Genomic DNA, 21,076 nt, shown 5'->3' on the forward strand with positions numbered 1-21,076 from the left:
AGTTGGAAGGGACCTTGGAGGTCTTCTAGTCCAACCCCCTGCCTAGGCAGGAAACCCAATACCGTTTCTGACAGATGGCTATCCAACATCTTCTTAAGGACTTCCAGTGTTGGGGCATTCACAACTTCTGGAGGCAACTTCTGTTCCACTGATTAATTGTTCTAACTGTCAGGAAGTTTCTCCTCAGTTCTAAGTTGCTTCTCTCCTTGATTAGTTTCCACCCATTGCTTCTTGTTCTGCCCTCAGGTGCCTTGGAGAATAGCTTGACTCCCTCTTCTTTGTGGCAGCCCCTGAGATATTGGAAGATTGCTATCATGTCTCCCCTAGTCCTTCTTTCTCTTAAGCTAAACGTACCCAGTTCCTGCAACCGTTCTTCATGTTTTATACTGAAGAAGATTTATACTGAAGAAGCCTAAACTCTCATCCTGGGGACTATGACAAGGACATCAATCCACTTTATAGAAAGAAACCACGGTTATCCCATGGCTGAGGGAGTTTGGGCCAGTCTCTCTCCGCCCAGCCCACCTCACAAGGTGGATGTTGAGGGGGAAATGAGGAAGGAGCATTAGCTATGGCTAAGGCAGAGCTAGAATTCCCCGTCTCCTGGTGATTGTTCCAAAGTCACCAAGCTGGCTTTCATGGCTAAGGCGGAACTAGAACTCACAGTCTCCTGGTCATTGTTCCTGTCACCCAACTGGCTTTCATCCCTCCGCATTGGCAACAGGCAGGGCATCCGGCCAGTAAACATTCTGCTGGCTCCATTCATTTGCCCAGACTCCACCCTCCAAGGGATTATGGGGTCATTAAAAAGATGATAATCGGACTATTGGCACAATGAGAATACATCCGCCTTGGCAACAGGCAGGGCATCCGGCCACTAAACACTCTGCTGGCTCCCTTCAGACTCCACCGTGCAAGGGATTATGGGGTCGTTAAAAAGATGATAATCGGAATATTGGCCAAAAGATAAAGGTAATGTAATCCCAACTTGCAATCTTTTCCAAACCTCCCCCCTCCCCAATTAACTTGGAATAAACGTCCCAGGAGACTCGTGACCCTTAACGAAGAAAAAGAGGCAAACTCCTTGGTCAGTAAACAGATTTCTTTTATCAAAACATCGGACGAAGCCACAGTGATTCAGGTGGGACTCAGAAAGCGACACTTTTGAGTCGGGGGGCTGCACGGATTTCCGGGGATCAAGCCGAGAGACACCGAAGCACAACGTAGGATTTCAAAGCACACGGAGACGGATGGCGATGGGATCAAGGAAGCCGAGCGCAATGCAGCCTTGCCATTTCTTTGAAAGCATCCCAGTCCATCCCAGGTAAAAACCAGCCAGGTGTAGGGGAAAACCCCGCCCTCCACCACCAAAGGGTGTTTCCTCATTTGCATAGTGGATCCTTAACGGCACACCTGCGCCCGTTTTTAAACAGATGGCGGGGGGGGGGGGGGGAAGAAACATCCAATACTGTTAGTCCTTGACTTACAACTCGGTCCAAAGTTTACATGGCCAAGTGAAACATCGGTTAAGGGAACTAAGTGCCGTTTTACGACCAATCTGGCCACCGTTGCTAAGTGAATCACTGTAGTGGATAAGTTACTTACATGGTTGTTAAATGAATCTGGCTTCCCTCCCCTCCCCCATTGACTTGGCGTGTCAGGTCACCGAGGAGGAAACACGCGGCCCAGGAAGACTGCAACAGGCATAAATACACGCCAGTTGCCAAGCCTCTGAATTTTGATCACATGACGGCGGGAAACGCGGCAACGGTTGTGTGAGAAACAGTTGGGAGTCGCTTTTTTATTCCTCCGGTGCCGTTGTAACTTTGGATGGTCACTAAGTGAACAGTTGTAAGTCGAGGACTGTCTGTATTTCAAAAGGCAGGCAGGGATTCAGTGAAAGACCGCAATTATTGTGAATACGCAACAGAGCACAATACTTGGCTTCCGTCGATGTGGACACACCAACACCCCTTGGAGCATCTCTGAAAGGGACCGTACAGGTAGTCCTCGCCTTACAACCACAATTGAGCCCAAAATTTCTGTTGCTAAGCGAGACATTTCTTAAGGGAGGTTTGCCCCGTTTTACGGCCTGCCTGCCCACAGTCGTTAAGCCAATCCCTGCAGTCGGTAACCCTTCTGTTGAGTGAATTCTGACAAACTTTGCTCGTCAGAAAGTCGCAAAAGGGGATCACGTCACTCTGGGATGCTGTGACTGCCATAAGTACGAGTTAGGTGCCAAGTGTCTGAATTTTGATCATGGGGATGCTGTGACGGTCGTAAGAGTGAAAACCGGTCATAAGTCATTTTTTAGGAGTCTTGTGGCTCTAAAAGGTCGCTAAATGAATAGTCGTAAGTGGAGGACTACCTGTGCTCAAGTCCTGGGAGGGCGTCTTGCTGGAGGTGTGGAAATTGAAAATATTCAGCGCATTCTTGGCAGCTTCAGCTCCGAGGTGAGATCTGTCTTTCCAAAATAAGAAGAAACAATCCGTTCATTTTATGAGTCTTTTAAGGTTTATCCTTTCTCCTTCCTTCGCTTCCACGGACGGCATCTCCACGTGGCAAATTAAAAGGAAGAACACCGATGATCGATGCAATACAAAAATCTCATTTTGGGGGCGCCCTTCCTGACCGACAAGTTCCGAGAAAACACTTGGGAGGCGTTGTGTCCCGTGGGGAAAATTCCCCAAAAGCTAAACAAACGTTTTGCGGTCAGCTTCAGTTCTTGGTGGCCACTCCTGTCCTGCCCAAATCCTTCCCCCTGCAACCCCCCCGCCCCCCCAGCTTTTCATGGCAGAATGCATAGCTGCCCTCCGGAAGAAGCCATGGCACTGGGAAAAAAAAAAAAGGGGGGGGGAGACCCCAAAAACTAAGGCTTCAAATCCAAATCAAAGGCCAGGCCAAGCGAGGAACGGATGAGTCCAAAGGTAGTTTTAATACTGGTTAAGAATATGCTCTTGAATTGGGGAGGTTAGGAATTACACCAAAAGCCAGTCTCTAAAGTTGCATTTCCCAGCACAGCAAGGTTTAAGAAATATGGACTTCAACTCCCAGGATTCCTCAGCCATCTTGTTGGCTGGGGGATTCTGGGAATTGAAGTCTATTCATGGACTTCAACTCCCAGAATTCAGCTGGGGAATTCTGGGAGCTGTTATTCACACTGGCTGGACATTATGGGAGTCGAAGCCCACACAAAGTTGAGATCAGTTTAAGTATGGACTTCAACTCCCAGCATGCCCCAGCCAGCATGGATGGACCAACTCCCGAATAACTCAGTCAGCTTGAGTGGACTTCAACTCCCAGAATTCATGCTGGCTGGGGAATTCTGGGAGTTGAAGTCCACACAAAGTTGAAAACCTTGACCAATGTAAGATGTGGACTTCAACTCCCAGAATTCATGCTGCCTGGGGAATTCTGGGAGTTGAAGTCCACAGAAAGTTGAAAAAAGTGTGGAGTTCAACTCCCAGCATGGAAGGAAGGACTTCCAATTCCCGAATACCTCAGCCAGCTTGGGTGGACTTCAACTCCCAGAATTCATGCTGGTGTTGGGGAATTCTGGGAGTTGAAGTCCATTCATGCTGGTTGGGGAATTCAGGGAGTCAAAGACCACCCATGCTGGTGGGGGCATTCTGGGAGTTGAACTCCACACAAAGTTGAGAATCTTGGTCAGTTTAAGATGTGGACTTCAACTCCCAGAATGCCCCCACCAGCATGGGTGGTCTTTGACTCCCTGAATTCCCCAACCAGCATGAATGGACTTCAACTCCCAGAATTCCCCAACAGGCTTGGAGGAAGGATTTCAATTCCCAAACACCTCAGCCAGCTTGGGTGAACTTCAACTCCCAGAATTCACGCTGGCTGGGGCATTCTGGGAGTTGAAGTCCACCCAAAGTTGAAAAGCTTGACCAATTTAAGATGCGGACTTCAACTCCCAGAATTCACGCTGGCTGGGGCATTCTGGGAGCCAAAGGGGAACACCCAGATTCAGGCAGGCCCAAAGGTGGTTTTGAAATGCAACCAGGTTCCAGAGATCACCCGATTCTAAATCCTGTTGCCCCAGGATCTCCTCAAGTTGAGCCACCAACAGCTTCTAACCACCACTTGTGGGTCAGCCCAAGTTGCCACTTTGGAGGTGCTTGAAAAAAACTGCTCCCTTCACCCCCTTTTTGGAAGCAAAACCCCCCACTCAAAACTACTCCAAACCTTTTCTTTGTTTAAAAAAAAAAGAATTCATGGATTTGGTTCGAGCCACAAAACGCCACCAGGTTTTCCTCCAACGCCCCCAAAAGAAGGATTTTTCCAGATCCCGCAAGCCGCCTTCGGGAGGGACGTACACAACCCCGTTGGGGGAAAAGAAACCCTGAAAGTCGTGGCGAGGACTCCGCGACCGTCCCATCTTGCAAAAGGGGTTTGTGCATCAATCTGGGCTGGGCGAAAAATAAACCAAGATGGGATCCTGGCTTGGCGGCTTCTATTCGGGACGTTAAACCTGGTTGTGGAGGCCTCGTCGTACATAGGGGTGAAAAACAGCTAAGTGCGCTGTTTGTTTCGCGCCTTGCTTCCCCAAAGCAGGGTGTGCGTTTTGATACTGCTGCAACACAACCGCACACCAAGGACTGATGGGGCTGGGGGGCCAGGGAGGTTGGGTGGGGGGGAAATGGGGGGAGAAATACCCCAGCAGGCAGCCAAAGGGTCTCACTGGCCCCGTGATGGTCGGTTTGGACTCAAAGCAATCAAGTCTCCCTTTCGCTCTTCTGGAGATTTCACCATAGATTATTGATTTAAATACAGGTGGTTCTCGCCTTACGATCCACAATATATGTTGGTAAGCGGGACAGTTGTTCAGTTAATTTTGCTCCATTTTGCGACCTTTCTTGTCACCGTTGTTAAGTGAATCATTACCTTTAAGTTAGTTACACGGTTGTTAAGTGAATCTGGCTTCCCCATTGACTTTGGTTTGTCAGGAGGTTGCAAAAGTGGATCTTGTGACCTCCCAGGGACACCGCGACCGTCATAAATAAGAGTCGGTCGCAACAGCGTCCCAATTTTGATCATGTGACCACGGGGATGCTGCGGCGGTCGTTAAGTGTGATAAATGATCCCGAGTCGCTTTTTTACAGACATGTTGTAACTTTGAACGGTCACTAAACGACCTGTCGTAAGTCGAGGACTACCTGTATTCATAGATTCAAATATATTTTATTGCAGAGCCGTCATTCTGCCATCAGGCCTCCCAGCCACGCAGGGCTGCTCCTCAAATTAGAAATGCCCCTCGCAGCGTCGTTTCACCCCCGTTATCGTAACGACTCGGATCCCAAGGCAGCGAGAGCCAGACCGGCACCCAAGATCTGAACTCCGGACAAGAACAGATGAAGGGGCCTTCACTGCGAGAGAGATTGATAATCTCGGAGTCACCTTGGGGGGCGGGGGGCAGAAAACTCTGGACTTTAGCCTCCTTCCGGCTCCCGCACCGACCAGAGAGAACTCCTGCTCCCCGGAACTCTGCCAGATTGACGAGCGACGTCTACAGGGGAAATCTCGAAAAAGCCGCTTCACTTGCGAACACCGGTTACTTTGCCCCGGCAGCGTTCTTAGACCGCAAGAAATACTGATCGGCTCGCCCCTTCGGCCTCTCCACTGTCCGGATCTCCCTCTCAAACTGCCGCTGGAGTTGCACGGCCAGCCGCCTGTCGGCCTCCTCCTGTTGTAGTCGTTGGTCAGTCCTGCCACGCTGCCGTCGTCGCTGCCGTCTCAGCGGGTCGGACGCCGGAGGGCCCTTGCGACAGCCCACCGACGGCCTCAGCCGCTTGACCGAAGGGTCCAGGTGCTTGGTTTTGCACGGCCGCTTTTGTCCGCGCCGCAGAGAGGGAGTCTCTTCGCCAAGCCCCCTCTCGAGACGGAGGCCATTAGAGAGGCGGCACAGTTCGCTCTCGTCCCAGTATCTACGCGGCTTCCGCTCGGCTGGATTCCCGAGAGTGCCGTTCTCTGAGGCCAGCTTCATTCGGACGACATTCCGGGGTATCGTTTTGGCATCGAAGTGAAGGCACGGCCCAGCCAGCCGCGGCTCCGATTTTGCTTCAGGGAGCTTGGGAATCCTGGAATTGGGGGTTTTCTCAGCGGGTCTTGGCGGGAGGACCCTGGGGGTCAGCTCCGTAGCCTCCGAGTCTCTCCGAGCGTTTGCGGAACTGTCCAGCTTTGCTAGAGAGGGGGGAGGCAGAGGGTCCGGCAAGGTGACATCGCTGGACATCTGCCGAGGACACTTGGGGGGGATGTTGAGGTTCGGAGGCGGGAAATCTTCACCCGGCTGGGGAACCGAGCAGGTCAAGGTCGCCTTGGAGAGGGTCTTTTTGACCTGACGTTCCTCGAGGATCTGTTCCCACTTCTTCAGGATGCGAGGGCTGGCTTCGTACGTGGTGGGCTTCTGCAGGGCCCTGGTCAGGTTCCTGGGGGTGGACTTGATGATGAGGGGGCTGAGCACACGCCCGTCCGGCAGCTGCTTGGGAGGCGTGCAGGGCGAGCAGACGATGGGCTTGAAATGGTTCAGCTCCTCGGAGATGCTGTCGTTGCTCTCGGGGCTGATGGAGCGCTCCTGCCTGGGCAGGGCCGGGAACGAAGAGGGCGCCTGGTGGGAGACCGGGCGCTTCTCGGCCGTCAGGTCCGGAGCAGAGAGGCAGCGGTTGTTCTGGGTGGAGGAAAGGACGCCCACGAGGGAAACGGAGGCACCAGCAGAAAGGTTGGCCTGCAAGAGAAGACGTTTCGGTCAGGGACGGCACCGCAAAATGGAAGTTTCTGGAGGTTCTCCGTCATCCGTGTCCTCGTGTCCCAAAGGTGCTTTTTTCCAAGAGGCAACTGAACTTTCTGGTTTTTTTTCTTTGAAGACGTTTCGTTTCTCCTCCAAGAAGCTTCATCAGCTCTGACTGGATGGTGGGGAAGGGAAGGGTTGACTCTCCTTGCAGACAGCTGGTCCTTTGCATCCTTTCAGAGGGTCCTTGAGGCCACCTGGAGGTTTTAGCTGTGTCCTCAGGGTCCCCCAAGTGGTGCAAATGGGTGTGGAGCCTTCTTGGTTGCAGGATGTTTTCTGCCCTGTGTCCCTTCACTGTTGGCTCCGCACCCATTTGTACCATTCAGGGGACCCAGAGAGAAACCTCCAAGTGGCCTCAAGGACCCTCTAAAGGGATGCAAAGGACCAGCTGTCTGCAAGGAGCATCAATCCTTCCCTTCCCCACCATCCAGTCAGAGCTGAAGAAGCTTCTTGGATGACAAGCGAAACGTCTTCAAAGAAAAAGAGAAAATCCAGTTGACTCTTGAAAAAAAGCACCTTTGGGACATCCTGGATGACAGAGAATCTCTACAGACTTTGAGCTACGCAATTTGGGGTGAAGACCCTTGGAATGTGGGGTGGGAGTAGGAATGGATTTCCAGAGGGGGGGAAATTGCAGACTACAGGAACCATTTGCACCACTCAGGGGACCCTGAGGACACAGTTAAAACCTCCAAGTGGCCTCAGGGACCCTCTCAAAGGATGCAAAGGACCAGCTGTCTGCAAGGAGAGTCAATCCTTCCCTTCCCCACCATCCAGTCAGAGCTGAAGAAGCTTCTGGGATGAGAAGCAAAACGTCTTCAAAAGAAAAACACAGAAAGTCCAGTCGCCTCCTGATAAAAAATCCCCCTTGAGACAGAAAAATGGAAGATACATTCAGAACAAGGAGGCGAAAGAGGAGAGGAGGACCAGAGTGTTGATTCGTATCATCTTTCCCACAAAATTAAAGATTAATTAAATTATTAAAGAGAGGGATCCCACAGTCACGTGACTGCATTTTACACAGTTCCGTTTTTTGGCCAAAACTTACTTTGCTTCAAGTTTTCAGTAAAATCCAACCTATAGTGAATGGTTGGTTCGCTTAATGACTTCCCAACCACTGCGAAAAGGGTCCTAAAATCAGACTAGTTGCACAGTTGACCCATTTTACAACGATGGGCGGGCTTCATCCCAGTCTCACGTCGAGGGCTTTCAGATACACGGTTTATATCCTTTTTTTTAAAGAGGAAAACTAGCTGATAACCCCACCATCGTCCGAGTATTTATTTATAGGGGGAAAAATGTCTGGACCGAATGAAATTTCTACTGTTGGATTTTCCCCCTTACCAGAGGGCGCCCCCTTGTGGAGGACTGTGAAGCCGTTACCATGGCAACTCCACTGGGCTGCACAGTAGAGGCCATTTTATGGCAGTACAGTAGAAGCCATTTTACGGCACAACAGGCTGTATCATAACAGAACACACACACACAGAGGGGTTTTAGGGGTGCCTTACCCCCCCCCCCCCACAGTCTTTGTTTCCAGAGAGTAAGTCATCTGTGTACCAAGTTTGGTTGAAATTGCTCGAGGGGCTCCAGAGTTATGCTGGGACACACAAACACACACATACAGCCATTTTTATATAGATTTGAGACTTTTTGTTTAGACAGCCGTGATTTTCTCCAGGTGTCCGAAAGATCCGGTACCTTTGTTCTAACAGGAACCGATCTCTGCCTGCTCTTCGATCGATTTCCCAGAGTATCGTTGCAACTTTGACTCCTTTCGACTTTGGAGCTGAAATTTGTACGGAGATTTTGGAGGAAGGAAAAAAAAAAGGTGGGGGAAAAATAATGTTATCCACTTTATTTAAGCCTGCAAAAATCATTCTTTATTGCTATTATTTAAACACCAGCCTGTCCTTTGAGAAACAGGTAGTCCACAGTTCATTTAGGGACCAAAGTTAGAGCAGCAATGAAAAAAGGGACTTATGACCGTTTTTCAGACATATGACCGTCGCAGCATCTCCCACTATCACGTCATCAAAATTCAGAGGCTGGGCAAGTGGTTCGTATTTATGACCGTTGCTGTGTCCCGGAGTCATGTGATCCCCTTTTGCGACCATGGGGAAGCCCGATTCACTTAACAACCGTGTGATTCGCCTAACAACAGCAGTGATTCACTTAACAATGGTGGCAAGAAAGGTCATAAAACAGGACAAGGCTGACTTAACAAATGTCTTGCTTAGCAATGGAAATTGGGGGCTCGGCTGTGGTCGTAAGCCGAGGACTGTCTGCTGTTTAGTCAGTCATTCTTCTGAAAACCAACCTGCTTTTAAAAACGTATTCCTTTATTTATTACATTTAGAGTGTCACTGCGTTTAATTGGTTTGCTAGCTGTGCCGAGATTTATTGCGCATGTCACAGTTCTTATCGGCAATGATTTACTGCGCAGGTCACACATTCCTTCTTAACTTTCACTTCTGATCTTTTGTTCGCCTGCCAAGGGAGGAAGGCACAGAACTCTGCCAAGATGTGATTAATTCAGTTAGCAAGTGTGTATTTTTGTTTTCTTTTATATTAAAATGTTTTTTATTAGATCATGCCTGGGGTTTATTTTTGCTTATTCAAGAAGTATACTTCGAGGAGAAGCCAGGATCCATCATCATTAATTACGAAAGGGTTTAAATTATATCCTGGTGTCATAGAGGCCATCCTCCCTAATGTTGAACTGAATTTTTCCCTGATCCGTTATGGCTGAATGCCGGAGAAACTCACCCGGCCAGCAAAGCGACGGAGTAGCCGCTGCCCTTGGAGACAAAAGCTGACCGATAGACCGGACGGCACTGGAAAGGTTCTTCGTTTTCAGAATCCGACAGGCACTCGGGAAACTGGCGGGAAGCCAAGAAAAACCAGGATGTAAAAGTATGGCAAGCACAGCACCCAGGGGTGAAATCCTCGCGGTTTGGCCCGGTTCACCCAACCGGTTGGGACGATTGTCCTGCAAACCAGTAGTGGGAAAAAAAGGAAAAGCTTCCAAGGTTCGCCCGACTCAGCTGTGAGCTGCGTGATTTTTGGAAGCTTTCTTCCCGCTTTTTAAAGCATTTTTTTTCCTGCCAGTTCGGGCGAATAGGCAGGGAAAAATTGCTTTAAAAAGCAGTGGGTGGGGGGTTTGCTGCAAAAGAGAAGAAAGAAAGAAAGAAAGAAAGAAAGAAAGAAAGAAAGAAAGAAAGAAAGAAAGAAAGAAAGAAAGAAAGAAAAAAGAAAGAAGGAAGGAAAGAAAGAAAGAAAGGAAGGAAGAAAGGAAGGGATGGGAGAAAAAAGGGAGGGAAGGGAGAGAGAGAAGAAGAAAGAAAGAAAGAAAGAGAAAGAAAGAAAGAAAGAAAGAAAGAAAGAAAGAAAGAAAGAAAGAAAGAAAGAGGGATGGGAGAAAACTAGCGAAGGAAATAGCGAAGGACCAGCCCGCAGCGGGGCCCTCACGAACTATGTGTCAGGCCTGCAGCCATCTTTTCTTTTGGGTCTTTGGCCTGCTATACTTTCTACTATTCATTTTCTTTGGTGGAAAAACGGGAGGGGGGATTGTACGGAGTTAGATGCGATGTAGCCATAACAACGTTCTTTCTAGAAAGCCAAGGTCATGCTATTTGGAACTCCCTGGCACTGTGTTTTTGCTGGCAGAGGGTTGTAAGAGGCCATCCAAGCCAAAAATGGAGCTCGGGAGCCCGTTTCCTCTGGCGGAGCGCTTCGGTTACAGGCACCCCTGACACGAGTGACGTTGAGCTGGCCCCGCCCCCCTCCCCGAGGTCAAACACAATCCTGAGGCGGCCCTCAGTGAAGTCGAGTTTGACACCCCTGCTCCAGGGCGTCATAGGATTAACCCGTCTAGCAGCCCCTCTCCCACCACATGGCACACTCTCCTTTGCATCACCCAGCAAACATGATCCCTACGTGGTCCCGTGGGAGTCTGACAACAGCCAATAGAATACAGGTTCTTGCACGGGAACAGGAGGCTCAAGTGCAAAGCCCAAGAGAAGGTATAAACAGCCCTCACTCTCAACTCCATGTGCTCAGCTGCCCCAGAATCCCCCAGATGCTTCTGCTTCACCATTAAACCCTCTTCCCAATCAGCCTCCAGCTTTTTTCAGGCTAACAAGTCCATCCGTCCATCTGGAAGATGAATAATTGTCTGCCACATCTATTCATCTCCGCCCCCTGTCTTTTATCCCCAAAGCTAGAGTGGGGCTTCACTAGCAGCGGTGGCTCTTCTGTCCCAAGGACCGGCCCATAGATTTCCACTGCTCTCCTCTCCTCTGCCACAACTATTCATCTCCACCCCCTGCCTTTGATCCCCAGAGCTAGGGTGGGGCTTCACTAGAAGCGGTGACTCTTCCGTCCCAAGGACCAGCCCATAGATTTCCACTGCTCTCCTCTCCTCTGTCTTTTGCACATCCACACATCAGGCCCTGGACCCAGCTGTTCTTCCTCATCAGCCACCTCCACACCGGGGGGTTGTTGACGATCCAACTGAAGGCTGACGGCCGGCCCACCCACCCCCTCTCTTGTGCCCGCTCCACTCCCTCTTCCCCCTCAGAGCTCTCAGGTTGCCCCGATGCTGACCCTGACGCCAACGCCTCCTCCTCCGATTTGGCTGCTGGAGGTGCCGGTGGGCGACAGGCCACAACACTTACACGTTCGTGGCTCACTCTGGCCATAAGGGCTTCCTCTTTCTTTCGGTCGTCCGTCCTCCTCCTGTCCACTTCAGTGTTGTCCGCCATCAGCTTGTGAGTAAAATCCTCCGCCGTTTTCTCTTCTTGCCGTTTTTCATGTCTCAGCTAGGAAGCAAATTTTGATCTTGTGATTAAAAAGGAACAGCAGCAGCAGCAGCAAAAGTCCCTCCGGATGAGAATTTGTGTCGATTGTGTAAACCGGGAATCCCCTTTTCACGTCTCGGTCTTTTACTCACGGGGCGATCCTCCCCCTGTCCTTTCCGATGCTTTGAATCGAAACTTAATCAGGAGTCGGTGGCCAAAATTGCCAGAGTCTATGGAGGTAAAAGTTTTAGGAATTTCCCCTCGACCAACAATTGTTCGCCATGGCTAAGTGGTTAAATGGGTTTGACCCCCGTTCTACGACCAGACTTCCCACACTTATTTTTTTATTATTATTATTACTGATTTTCTATTAATTACATTTCTTGGTGCTTAATGAACCTCGTGCTGTCCGGGTGTTTGATTTGCTTAACAATATGAATTTACATTCTCAATCTCCACTGCTTTTTTCCAGCCGTTGGTAAAATAGATTCCCTGTTTGATAATATTCTACCTCTTCTTTCTGTTTAATTTTGCAATGTCAATCTATCCATTCCCACTTCCCACACTTGTTGAGTGAATCGTTGCTGCCGTTAAGTGAGTCACATACTTGTTAAGTAAATTTGGTTTTCCCCTTTGACTTTGCTCGTTAGAAGGTCACCAGAGATAACCCCGGGACACTGCGACCGTCATAAGTACGGGTTGGTTGCCAAGCATCCATTTCAATCGTGACCCTGGGGATGCTGTGACGGTCGTAAGTGTGAAAAATTGTCCTTTTTTCCAGGGATGCTCTAGCTTTGAGCAGCCACTAAGCGAACGGTTGTTAAGTCGAGGATTACAGGTACAATACATTGATTAAATAAAATGTTCCCTGCCCAACGTACCTTTCGCAAGTGGCTTTTATGTTCCTCATGAGCTTCTCCGTGTTTGGCCAAAGTGATGGGCGTTCTAAAGATAAAATCTACAAAAACAAGAAGGAAAAAAGGAAAAAAAGAGGACAAATCAGGGTGGATAAAAAATCAATGTTTTTTTTTAATCTGATTTTTAAAAAAATCACATTTATTTTAACAAGATGCTTTTGGAGTAAAAATCTTATCTAACCAGTTTTTTCTATTTAAGACACATTAATAATTTATTCAGCATGAAGCGGAACTTAGTTACGTAGTGAAGCTGTAGGGTCTGCAATATCGGGACTGTTGGTGAGTTGCTGTGGGACAGAGACGACAGCTGCTCTTTAAAAATTATGATTTAAATCGAGTTGATTTAAATCAATATAATACAATAGCAGATCTCCTAGTCCAACCCCCTGCCTAGGCAGGAGACCCTCTACCGTTCCAGACAAATGGCTATCCAACATCTTCTTAAAGACTTCCAGTGTTGGGGCATTCACAACTTCTGTTCCACTGATTCATTGTTCTCACTGTCAGGAAGTTTATCCTAAGTTGCTTCTCTCCTTGATTAGTTTCCACCCATTGCTTCTTCTCCTGCCCTCAGGTGCCTTGGAGAATAGTTTGACTCCCTCTTCTTTGGGGCAACCCCTGACATATTGGAAGACTCCTATCATGTCTCCCCTAGACCTTCTTTCTATTAAACTAGACATGCCCAGTTCCTCCCTTTTGACTAGTGATTTAAATTGTGATTTAAATCAACTTGATTTAAATCAATCCACCCTGGGATAAATATTGAGCATTTCACATCTGCTGCCAAAAGACAACCCCCTACAAGGAGCTAGTCCTCAACTTTCGACCACAGTGGAGAGTGGAAACCTGAGCAAACCTAAGCAATGCAGTCATTAGGTGAGCCATGACACGACCGCATTCCAGATTTTTGCAACCCTTTTTCACTGCGGTCATTAAGCGAATCGGCCTTCTCTCACTGACTTTGCCCGGCTGGGAGTCCTTTGGGAAGGTCAACAATGGCGATCGTGTAACCCCGGGGATACGGCAGGCATCATAAAAGTGAGCCAGGGGCCACCGGGATATCGTAGTGCTGTCATTTGGAATGGACATTAACTAACTGAAGGGTCGTAAGTTGAGGACTACCTGGGTCCCATGTATTACCCGCTTAGAACCACATCTACCCATCCAGCTAAGCTGCAGGTCGAAAATGACACCGTCAGGCCTGCAGCCATCTTTCCTTTTGGGATCGTTGGCCTGCCACACTTTCTATTCTTCTACTATGCAGTTTCTATGGTGGGGAAATGGGATTGTACAGAGTTAGATGATATGTAGCCATAACAACATTCTTTCTAGAAAGCCAAGGTCATCCTTTGTCTCTGCACCTGACCGGAACTGGATGGGTGGAAGCTGCCAGCGTGGCGGTGGGAGATTGGACCATGGGATGGACTTGTGGGTGTGGGGATGCAAGATCATGAACTTTCAACTGGGTGGGGGAAACCAGGAAGCTTTCAGATTTGAGTTTTCCCAGAGGTGCCAACATGGCTCTCTCCATCAATTGGAACTTTTGAGGAATCCTTTGCCTCGGACTCTGATTCACTTTTGGATGCTATTTGGAACCCTGACATACGCAGGAAAATGTGTCCAATTGTACAAACTTCTAACAAAGTCAAAACTTCAGTGTTGGGACGAAGATCTTTTTCCAGGCCAACCGGTTTGGGAACGACGCCCCCTACCCAAATTCCTCAAGGCCCCCCTCCCTAATGGAAACTCTACCTCCTGTGCCTTCAAGGGCTTCAGGACTGAACAGGATATAGAATAATAGAGTTGGAAGGGACCTTGGAGGTCTTCTAGTCCAACCCCGTATTTAGGCAGGAGACCCTATTACTAGTTCTGTCTCTTCTTGATACTGGTGCTCTCACGTCACCCCATCGCCTTCTTTTCATTAGATTAAACATGCCCAATTCCTGCAATTGTTCATCCTATTTTTTGTCAACCACAATTTCTGGAGTTGTGCAGAACAACAGAGTTGGAAGGGACCTCGGAGGTCTTCAAGTCCAACCCTCCTGCTTGAGCAGGAGATCCTATACCACTCCAGACAGGTGGCTGTCCAGTCTCTTCTTAAAAGCCTCCAAGGATGGAGCGCCCACAACCTCTGGTGGCAAGCTGTTCCACTGGTTAATTGTCCTCCCTGTTAGGAAGTTTCTCCATAATGCCAGGTTGCTTCCCTCCTTGATTAGTTTCCATCCATTGTTTCTTGTCCTGCCTTCGGGGGCTTTGGAAAATAATTTGACTCATTCATATTGAAATACTGAGATATTAGAATTCGCACTCGCTCCTGTGGACCAAGGCCAGGTCAAATTTGTTTCTTGCAAAGAGACAGAGGACAAAGTCACCCCCAAAAGATTTCTCGGTGTCTCCTCGCTCAAGCAGAAGAAACTTACAAAGGAGACAGCCCTCCCCAACCCCAGGATCAATCTCTCTGCACGCTCTCTGGAGCCATCCGGAAAGAGAAAGGTTCCATGCACGGATTTTGTTACGAAACGGGTGTGTTTCAACGGAGGACGTGGGTGTGTTTGTTTTCAAGGAGAAGCACATGGCCCTGGCGCCCGGGGGGGGGGGGGAGAAGCAGGCAGCCCTAAGTCAGGAATGTGGAGGGAGATCTCGGCTGATGGGTGGGACCCCCTGGCCTGACTTTAGAAAACCTGGTTTAGGGTAAAGCAATGTTTACGTAAAATCGGGGGGGGGGGGGGGTGCAGCAGAGAAGACCTGAGCCAAAACATCTGGAAAGCCACTCAATTCGCAGAGCTTCACTTGCACTCATAATGACATTGTTGCACACTGATGATGTTACCTAGTAGGGTTATGAAACATCCGCGAGAAAACCACCCACCCCACAGTCCTCCTCCTCCTCTCTGCAAACCCCACTCCCTTCTAGCACTGATGATGTTCCCTAGTTGGGTCATGAAACGTCCGCAAGAAACCAAGCTGAGAGAACACTAAGGAGTCTACAATCCTTCCCGTTTTCCTTCTCCTTTTCCTCCTTCTTCTCCATCTCCTCCTCCTTTCTCCTTCCTCTTTTTTTTACTTTCTCCTCCTCCTGCAGCACTGATTCCCAAGTTGGGTCATGAAATGTCTGCAATAAAACAAGCTGAGAGAATACCAAGGACCCCACAATCCTCCTCCTTCTCTTCCTTCTCATTCTTCCTCTTTTTTCCTTTCTCCTCCTCTAGCATTGATGATGTTCCCTAGTTGAGTCATGAAACGTCCACAAGAAAACCACCAAGCTCAGGGAGCTCCAAGGACCCCACAGTCCTCCTGCTCCTCTTCTCCACACACCCACTCCCTTCTAGTACTGATGATGTTCCCTAGTTGGGTCATGAAACGTCCACAAGAAAACCACCAAACTCAGAGAGCACCAAGGATCCAGTTTTCCACCCTGATCTACCCAGATTCTCTTCTATTGGTAGTGGGATTTACCCGTGGTTATTTCATAGAGGAAGGGGGGGCGTTCTCTACCTCCCTGTGGGGGTAGCCCGCCGAGCCCCTCCCTCGCCCATTTCCAAGCCAATTGTCCTCCTCCTTTTAAGACGCTGCACTGCAGTTATAGCCCCTAAAGCAGTGTTTCTCAAACTTGGCAACTTTAAGTCCTGTGGACTTCAACTCCCAGAATCCCCCAGCCAGCATAGCTGGCTGGGGAATTCTGGGAGTTGAAGTCCACAGGACTTAAAGTCGCCAAGTTTGAGAAACACTGCCCTAAAGTATGACACCAGAATGTCTCTTGTTGATGGTTTGTTTTTGGGTTTTTCTTTGCATCTTTTAGATCTCTTAGGAGGGATTGTTCAATTTGTTGCCGTGTTAGCGTGGGGCATTGTTGTGTGGTTACTTAGGGCAGGGACCTCATCTCTGGAAGGCCCGATTTTTTCTTCCGCTGTCCTGTTTTCCAGCTCCCACGGCAAGGTGACTCATGCTTACCAGTTATTTTTAAAGAGGCAGAGAGAGAGAATTTTGCCAATCCTGCATGCCGTTCCATCGGAAATCTTGACCCAGGTAGAGCCAAAAGGTGCCACGAAACACACAAATGTTCTCCCTGGCACTCCCTAGGTGCCCTGCCTGACCTCCCCCTCTCCCTCCCTCCCTCTTTTGTGTGCGTGCCTTTTTTTCAAACCAAGATTAGACTAAAAACCTCCACGCCAAATTTATTTTGCCGTTTGCAAACTCTCCCCCTGTGAGTCATCCTGGCTTCCCTGCTTGTTTTCTGGAAAAGCAAGATTTTATTATTTATTTAGTTACAACAGCCCGGAGGATCCTGGGTAGCACATAGCAGGAGCCCGAGATAAGAATCAAACCAGCTACTACACCCTCAAAAGAACACCAAAGGTAGTGGGCATCCCAGATCAGAACCCAGGGATGGAGGAAATGGTGCGGCCTTCGCTTGTGAGTGGAACATTCATTGGGAATATTAATTGTCAGAACTACTCTGGTCGGGGAATTAAGGCACCAGGGTAGAAAACGGGAGGCTGGGAGTTCTAGTCCCACCTTTGGCGGGAAAGGCAGCTGCGTGACCTGGGGCCGATCACCAGGGGATGGTGAATTCTAGTCCTGCCTTAGGCATGAAAGCCAGCTGGGTGACTTTGGCCCAATTATCAGGAGATGGTGAGTTTTAGTTCTACCTTAGGCATGGAAGCCAGCTCAGTGACTTTGGGCCAATCACCAGGAGACAGTGAGTTCTAGTCCTGCCTCAGCCATGAAAGATTGGGTGACTTTGGCCCAATTATCAGGTGTGCAGAAGACTCTGATGGTGGAAGGACCATGAAAGTCCTTTCAAGAAACACGGAGGAGAACCAGCTACTACCGGCAGTGAAGTTAGAAAATCTGGAAGAGAGACTTCTGGCCCACCCAAGATCTAGGGAGGGGGCCCTGAGTCTGGCAAGGGTCCCACCGCGATGGTAGTCAGGACAAGGGTCTCCAAACTAGGCGATGTTAAGACATGTGGACTTCAGAATTCCCCAGCCAGCTATGATCCAGAGAGGAACAGGAAGCAATTGTGGCTGGGGGACTCTGGGAGTTGAAGTCCACCCGTCTTAAAGTTGCCTGTATTACAGCAATCAAAACGTACTACGCTTCACAACCAAGGTTGCATTTGCTCTCTAAACCAGTGTTTTGGCTGTTTTAAGAATTGTAAACTTCAACTCCCAGAATCCCTCAGGCCCCAGCCATATTTGCTTCCTGTTTTTTCTCTGGGTGCCAGGAAGTGGTCCTCCCCATCATAAGGGTCCCACCAAGATGACCTCAACATTGTCAGAGCAAGGCCACTTCTGGACTTCAGCTCCCAGAATTCCTCAGCCAGGACGCTTTAGTACGGGTGGAATTCAACTCCCAGAATCCCCTTAGCCAGCATGACTCAAATACTGGGTCCGTATCAGTATAGGTAGTCCTTGACTAACAAGTTCATTTAGTGACCATTCAAATTTACAACGGCGCTGGAAAAAGTGACTTAGGACTGCTTTTCACACTTACGACCACTGGGGGAATCTCCAGCCCTATGATCCAAATTCAGACGCTTGGCAACTGGTTTCGTATTTATGACGGTCGCAGTATCCCAGGATCGTGAGATTCCGTTTTGTGACAAGCCAAAGTCACCGGGGAAACCAGATTCGCTTAAGAACCGTGTTTTACAACTGCTGGGATTCACTTCATCACTGTGGCACGAAAGGTCGTAAAATTGGGTGAAACTCACTGAACAACTGTCTCACTTAGCATCAGCAATGTGGTCAGATGTCGAGGACTACTTGTATTTCTCAACCTTGGCTGCTTGAAGGACTTCAACTCCCAGAATGCACCAGCCAGCTGTGGTGGGGGAGGGGCTGGGGAGGGCTCTTTATCCCATCTCTGACGGCTGGGGGAGTCTGGGAGTTGTAGTCCACTCATCATCAAGTTGCCAAGGTTGAGAAACGCTGTTTTGGACACACAAAGCCCAACCCCAAATCTCGGTCAGCTATAAAAGCCTCCCATCCAGACAACACTCGGCAGATCTATGCCTCTTTTCACGTGGACGTCCTTCAGGGGCAGCAAGCGCGCATTCACACAACCACCGCTGCCTTCACAAGCGTGCCAAGTTTGCCAACGCGAACACGGGCTCGGCGGCAAACAAATCCGGGAAAGACCGCCGTGGGATCCCCACGACCCCTTCGACGGACGCGCGGATGCCCGCGGGTCCCCCTCCGCCCTCTTCTGATCGTAGGATGGCCGCGGATGATGGGAAGGCCGGCGGCCGCCCGAGGCCTCTCGGCCCGCCTTCACGCGAACCCGGCCGCCACGCCCCATTTCAAAAGCAACCAATGGGCGCGCTTCCCGCTCCTTTCCCCCCCCCCCGCCGCCACGTCGACGCGCGTCCATTCACACGTTACGTCGGCCACGCACCTCGCGGAGGGCCCGGAACTCCGGCGGGGCCCTCCCGCTGGGCCGAGCGCCGCGCAGGGCTCTCCGGGTCTCCGTCGTCGTCTGCGGGGACGGCCTCGTCCCGACGCCGCCGACCTCGGCCTCGTCGTAGCTGCGGAACCGACGAGCCCGCGGCACGCCCGCTCGGCCCCACCGCCGCCGCCATCTTCTCCCGGCGGGAGGAGGGCGGGGGGGAGCCGCCCACGCCCCCTGCTCCATATTCATGAGCGGCCCTGGCAAAGCGCGCCCCTGCATCGGGCGGGTGGCCACGCCTCTTCCTGAATATTCATGAGCACTGGCCTCCGCGCGCGACGTGTCTTTTGCTTCCCCCCCCACTCCGCCCTGCCGAAGAGGTGGAGCCTGACGCGTCCCCGAAGGCTGGATGGACGCGGGTCTGTTTCACGTGTGCATAACGTTACGCCTTTGTGACACGTATCTTTTGCATATCTATATAATTACCCCTCCTCTCTCTCTCATTCGTTTAAAGCATCCAACATAAACTGTCACAGTGCCAAAGCAGAACCCACAATGGAGACTTTTTGAGAAATGAAATAAAAATTACATCTGTAACCTAAATCAATAAATCACTCCATGCACGTTAGGTTTTTTTTTCTTTCTTTTTTCGTTTGTTATAATTTTGCACCGGTGAGTATAAAACCAATTTCGTTGTATTTAAGTACAATGGCAATAAAGATTATACTTATAAACACCTTTATATTTTGGGTTTTATATTTTTATCCCATGCATTTTCATCGAAATGTGATGGGTATATTTTTATTTATGTATTTTATTTATTTTATCAAGCATGAAGTAGATAACAGATGTAAGTATAAACATGATTATGAATCCTTGAAATGAATACGAATACAAGGAAACCTTAGGACAGGGATGGATGGATATAGACAGATAGAATAGATATGAAAGAGATGGTGGATGGATGGAGATAGGTATTTTATTTATTTATTTATATCAAATATTAATTAGATAACAGATATGAGGATAGACATGATTATGAATGCATGAAATGAATATGAATACAAGGGAATATTAGGACAGGGACAGTCGGTGCACTTGTTCACGCCCCTTACAGACCTCTTAGGAAGGGGGGGGGAGGTCGACAGTAGTCTACAATACACGTGTACACACACACACACACACACACACCTACCTTACAGTGCATGGGCTTGTAAAAAACAGCTAGGCCTAAAGTGCGCAAGCCATTTCGCCCAGATGTTTTCCAAGTGGCTGCCCTTGCATAGGGTAATATATGAAGCTAGGTGCCATCATGAGATCTTGCTTAATGACCAGTGGTCCACTTAATGACTACTGAAAAAAATGGTCATGCATTTAGCGGTTGGGTGATGTCTCCCTTAATGAACCGTCACTTAAAAATGAATTTCCTGACCAATTATGGTCAAAATTGAGGACACCTGGTTATGGATGGGACCATGCAGTCAGTAAGGGTTAAACTCAAAAGTTCTTGATTGTATCTTTCTCTCTGACAAGATCTGACATTTCTTATCAAGAAATAAGAATACTACTACTTATTCTTTCATAAATAAAAAATTCCAGCTGTATTTAAGAGTGCAGAGAAGAGCAACCAGGATGATGAGGGGACTGGAGGGTAAAACATATAAAGAACGGTTGCAGGAACTGGGCATGGCTGATCTAGGGAAGAGAAGGACCAGGGGAGACACAATAGCAGCTTTCCAATATTTGAGGGGCTGCCACAGAGGAGAAAGGGGTCAAGCTATTCTCCAAAGCACCAGAGGGCAGGATAAGAAGCAACGGATGGAAACTAACCAAAGAGAGACGCAACCTGGAACTAAGGTGGAATTTCCTAATGGTGAGAACAATGAACCAGTGGAACAGCTTGCCACCAGAAGTTGTAGGTCCTCCATCACTGGAGGTTATTAAGAAGAGAGACTGGAGGGGAACTTGTCTGGAATGATATAAAGACTTTTGCCTTAAGCTGGGGGTTGGGCTAGAAGACCTCTATGGTCCCCTCCAACTTTGTTGTTCTGTTTAAAATGAACACAATGAAAGCGGCTATGGATGGACTTGCTTTTGAAGTATTCACTTGGGAGGGAAACTTTCAAAGTTGAATGGAAGGATGTTAACCAACCAGCAGTGCAGGC

The 21,076-nt window shown here is 49.1% G+C and overlaps 1 protein-coding gene across 1 annotated transcript; it reads right to left on the reverse strand.

Annotated features, from left to right (window-relative positions):
* Nucleotides 1–4,205: 4,205 nt before the first annotated feature.
* RNF169 (ring finger protein 169) lies at nt 4,206–19,117 on the reverse strand. The gene is made up of 6 exons (XM_081951658.1): nt 18,921–19,117; nt 12,486–12,562; nt 11,482–11,625; nt 9,572–9,684; nt 8,504–8,591; nt 4,206–6,739 (listed from the first exon to the last, which is right to left on the reverse strand). Exons 1-6 carry the CDS (start codon nt 19,102–19,104, stop codon nt 5,570–5,572), a joined length of 1,776 nt encoding a protein of 591 aa, XP_081807784.1. The 5' UTR covers nt 19,105–19,117; the 3' UTR covers nt 4,206–5,569.
* Nucleotides 19,118–21,076: the final 1,959 nt, after the last annotated feature.

The sequence above is a fragment of the Natrix helvetica genome, assembly GCF_964273705.1.
Source record: "Natrix helvetica genome assembly, chromosome: 4".
In the NCBI taxonomy this organism is placed as follows: Eukaryota; Metazoa; Chordata; class Lepidosauria; order Squamata; family Natricidae; genus Natrix; species Natrix helvetica.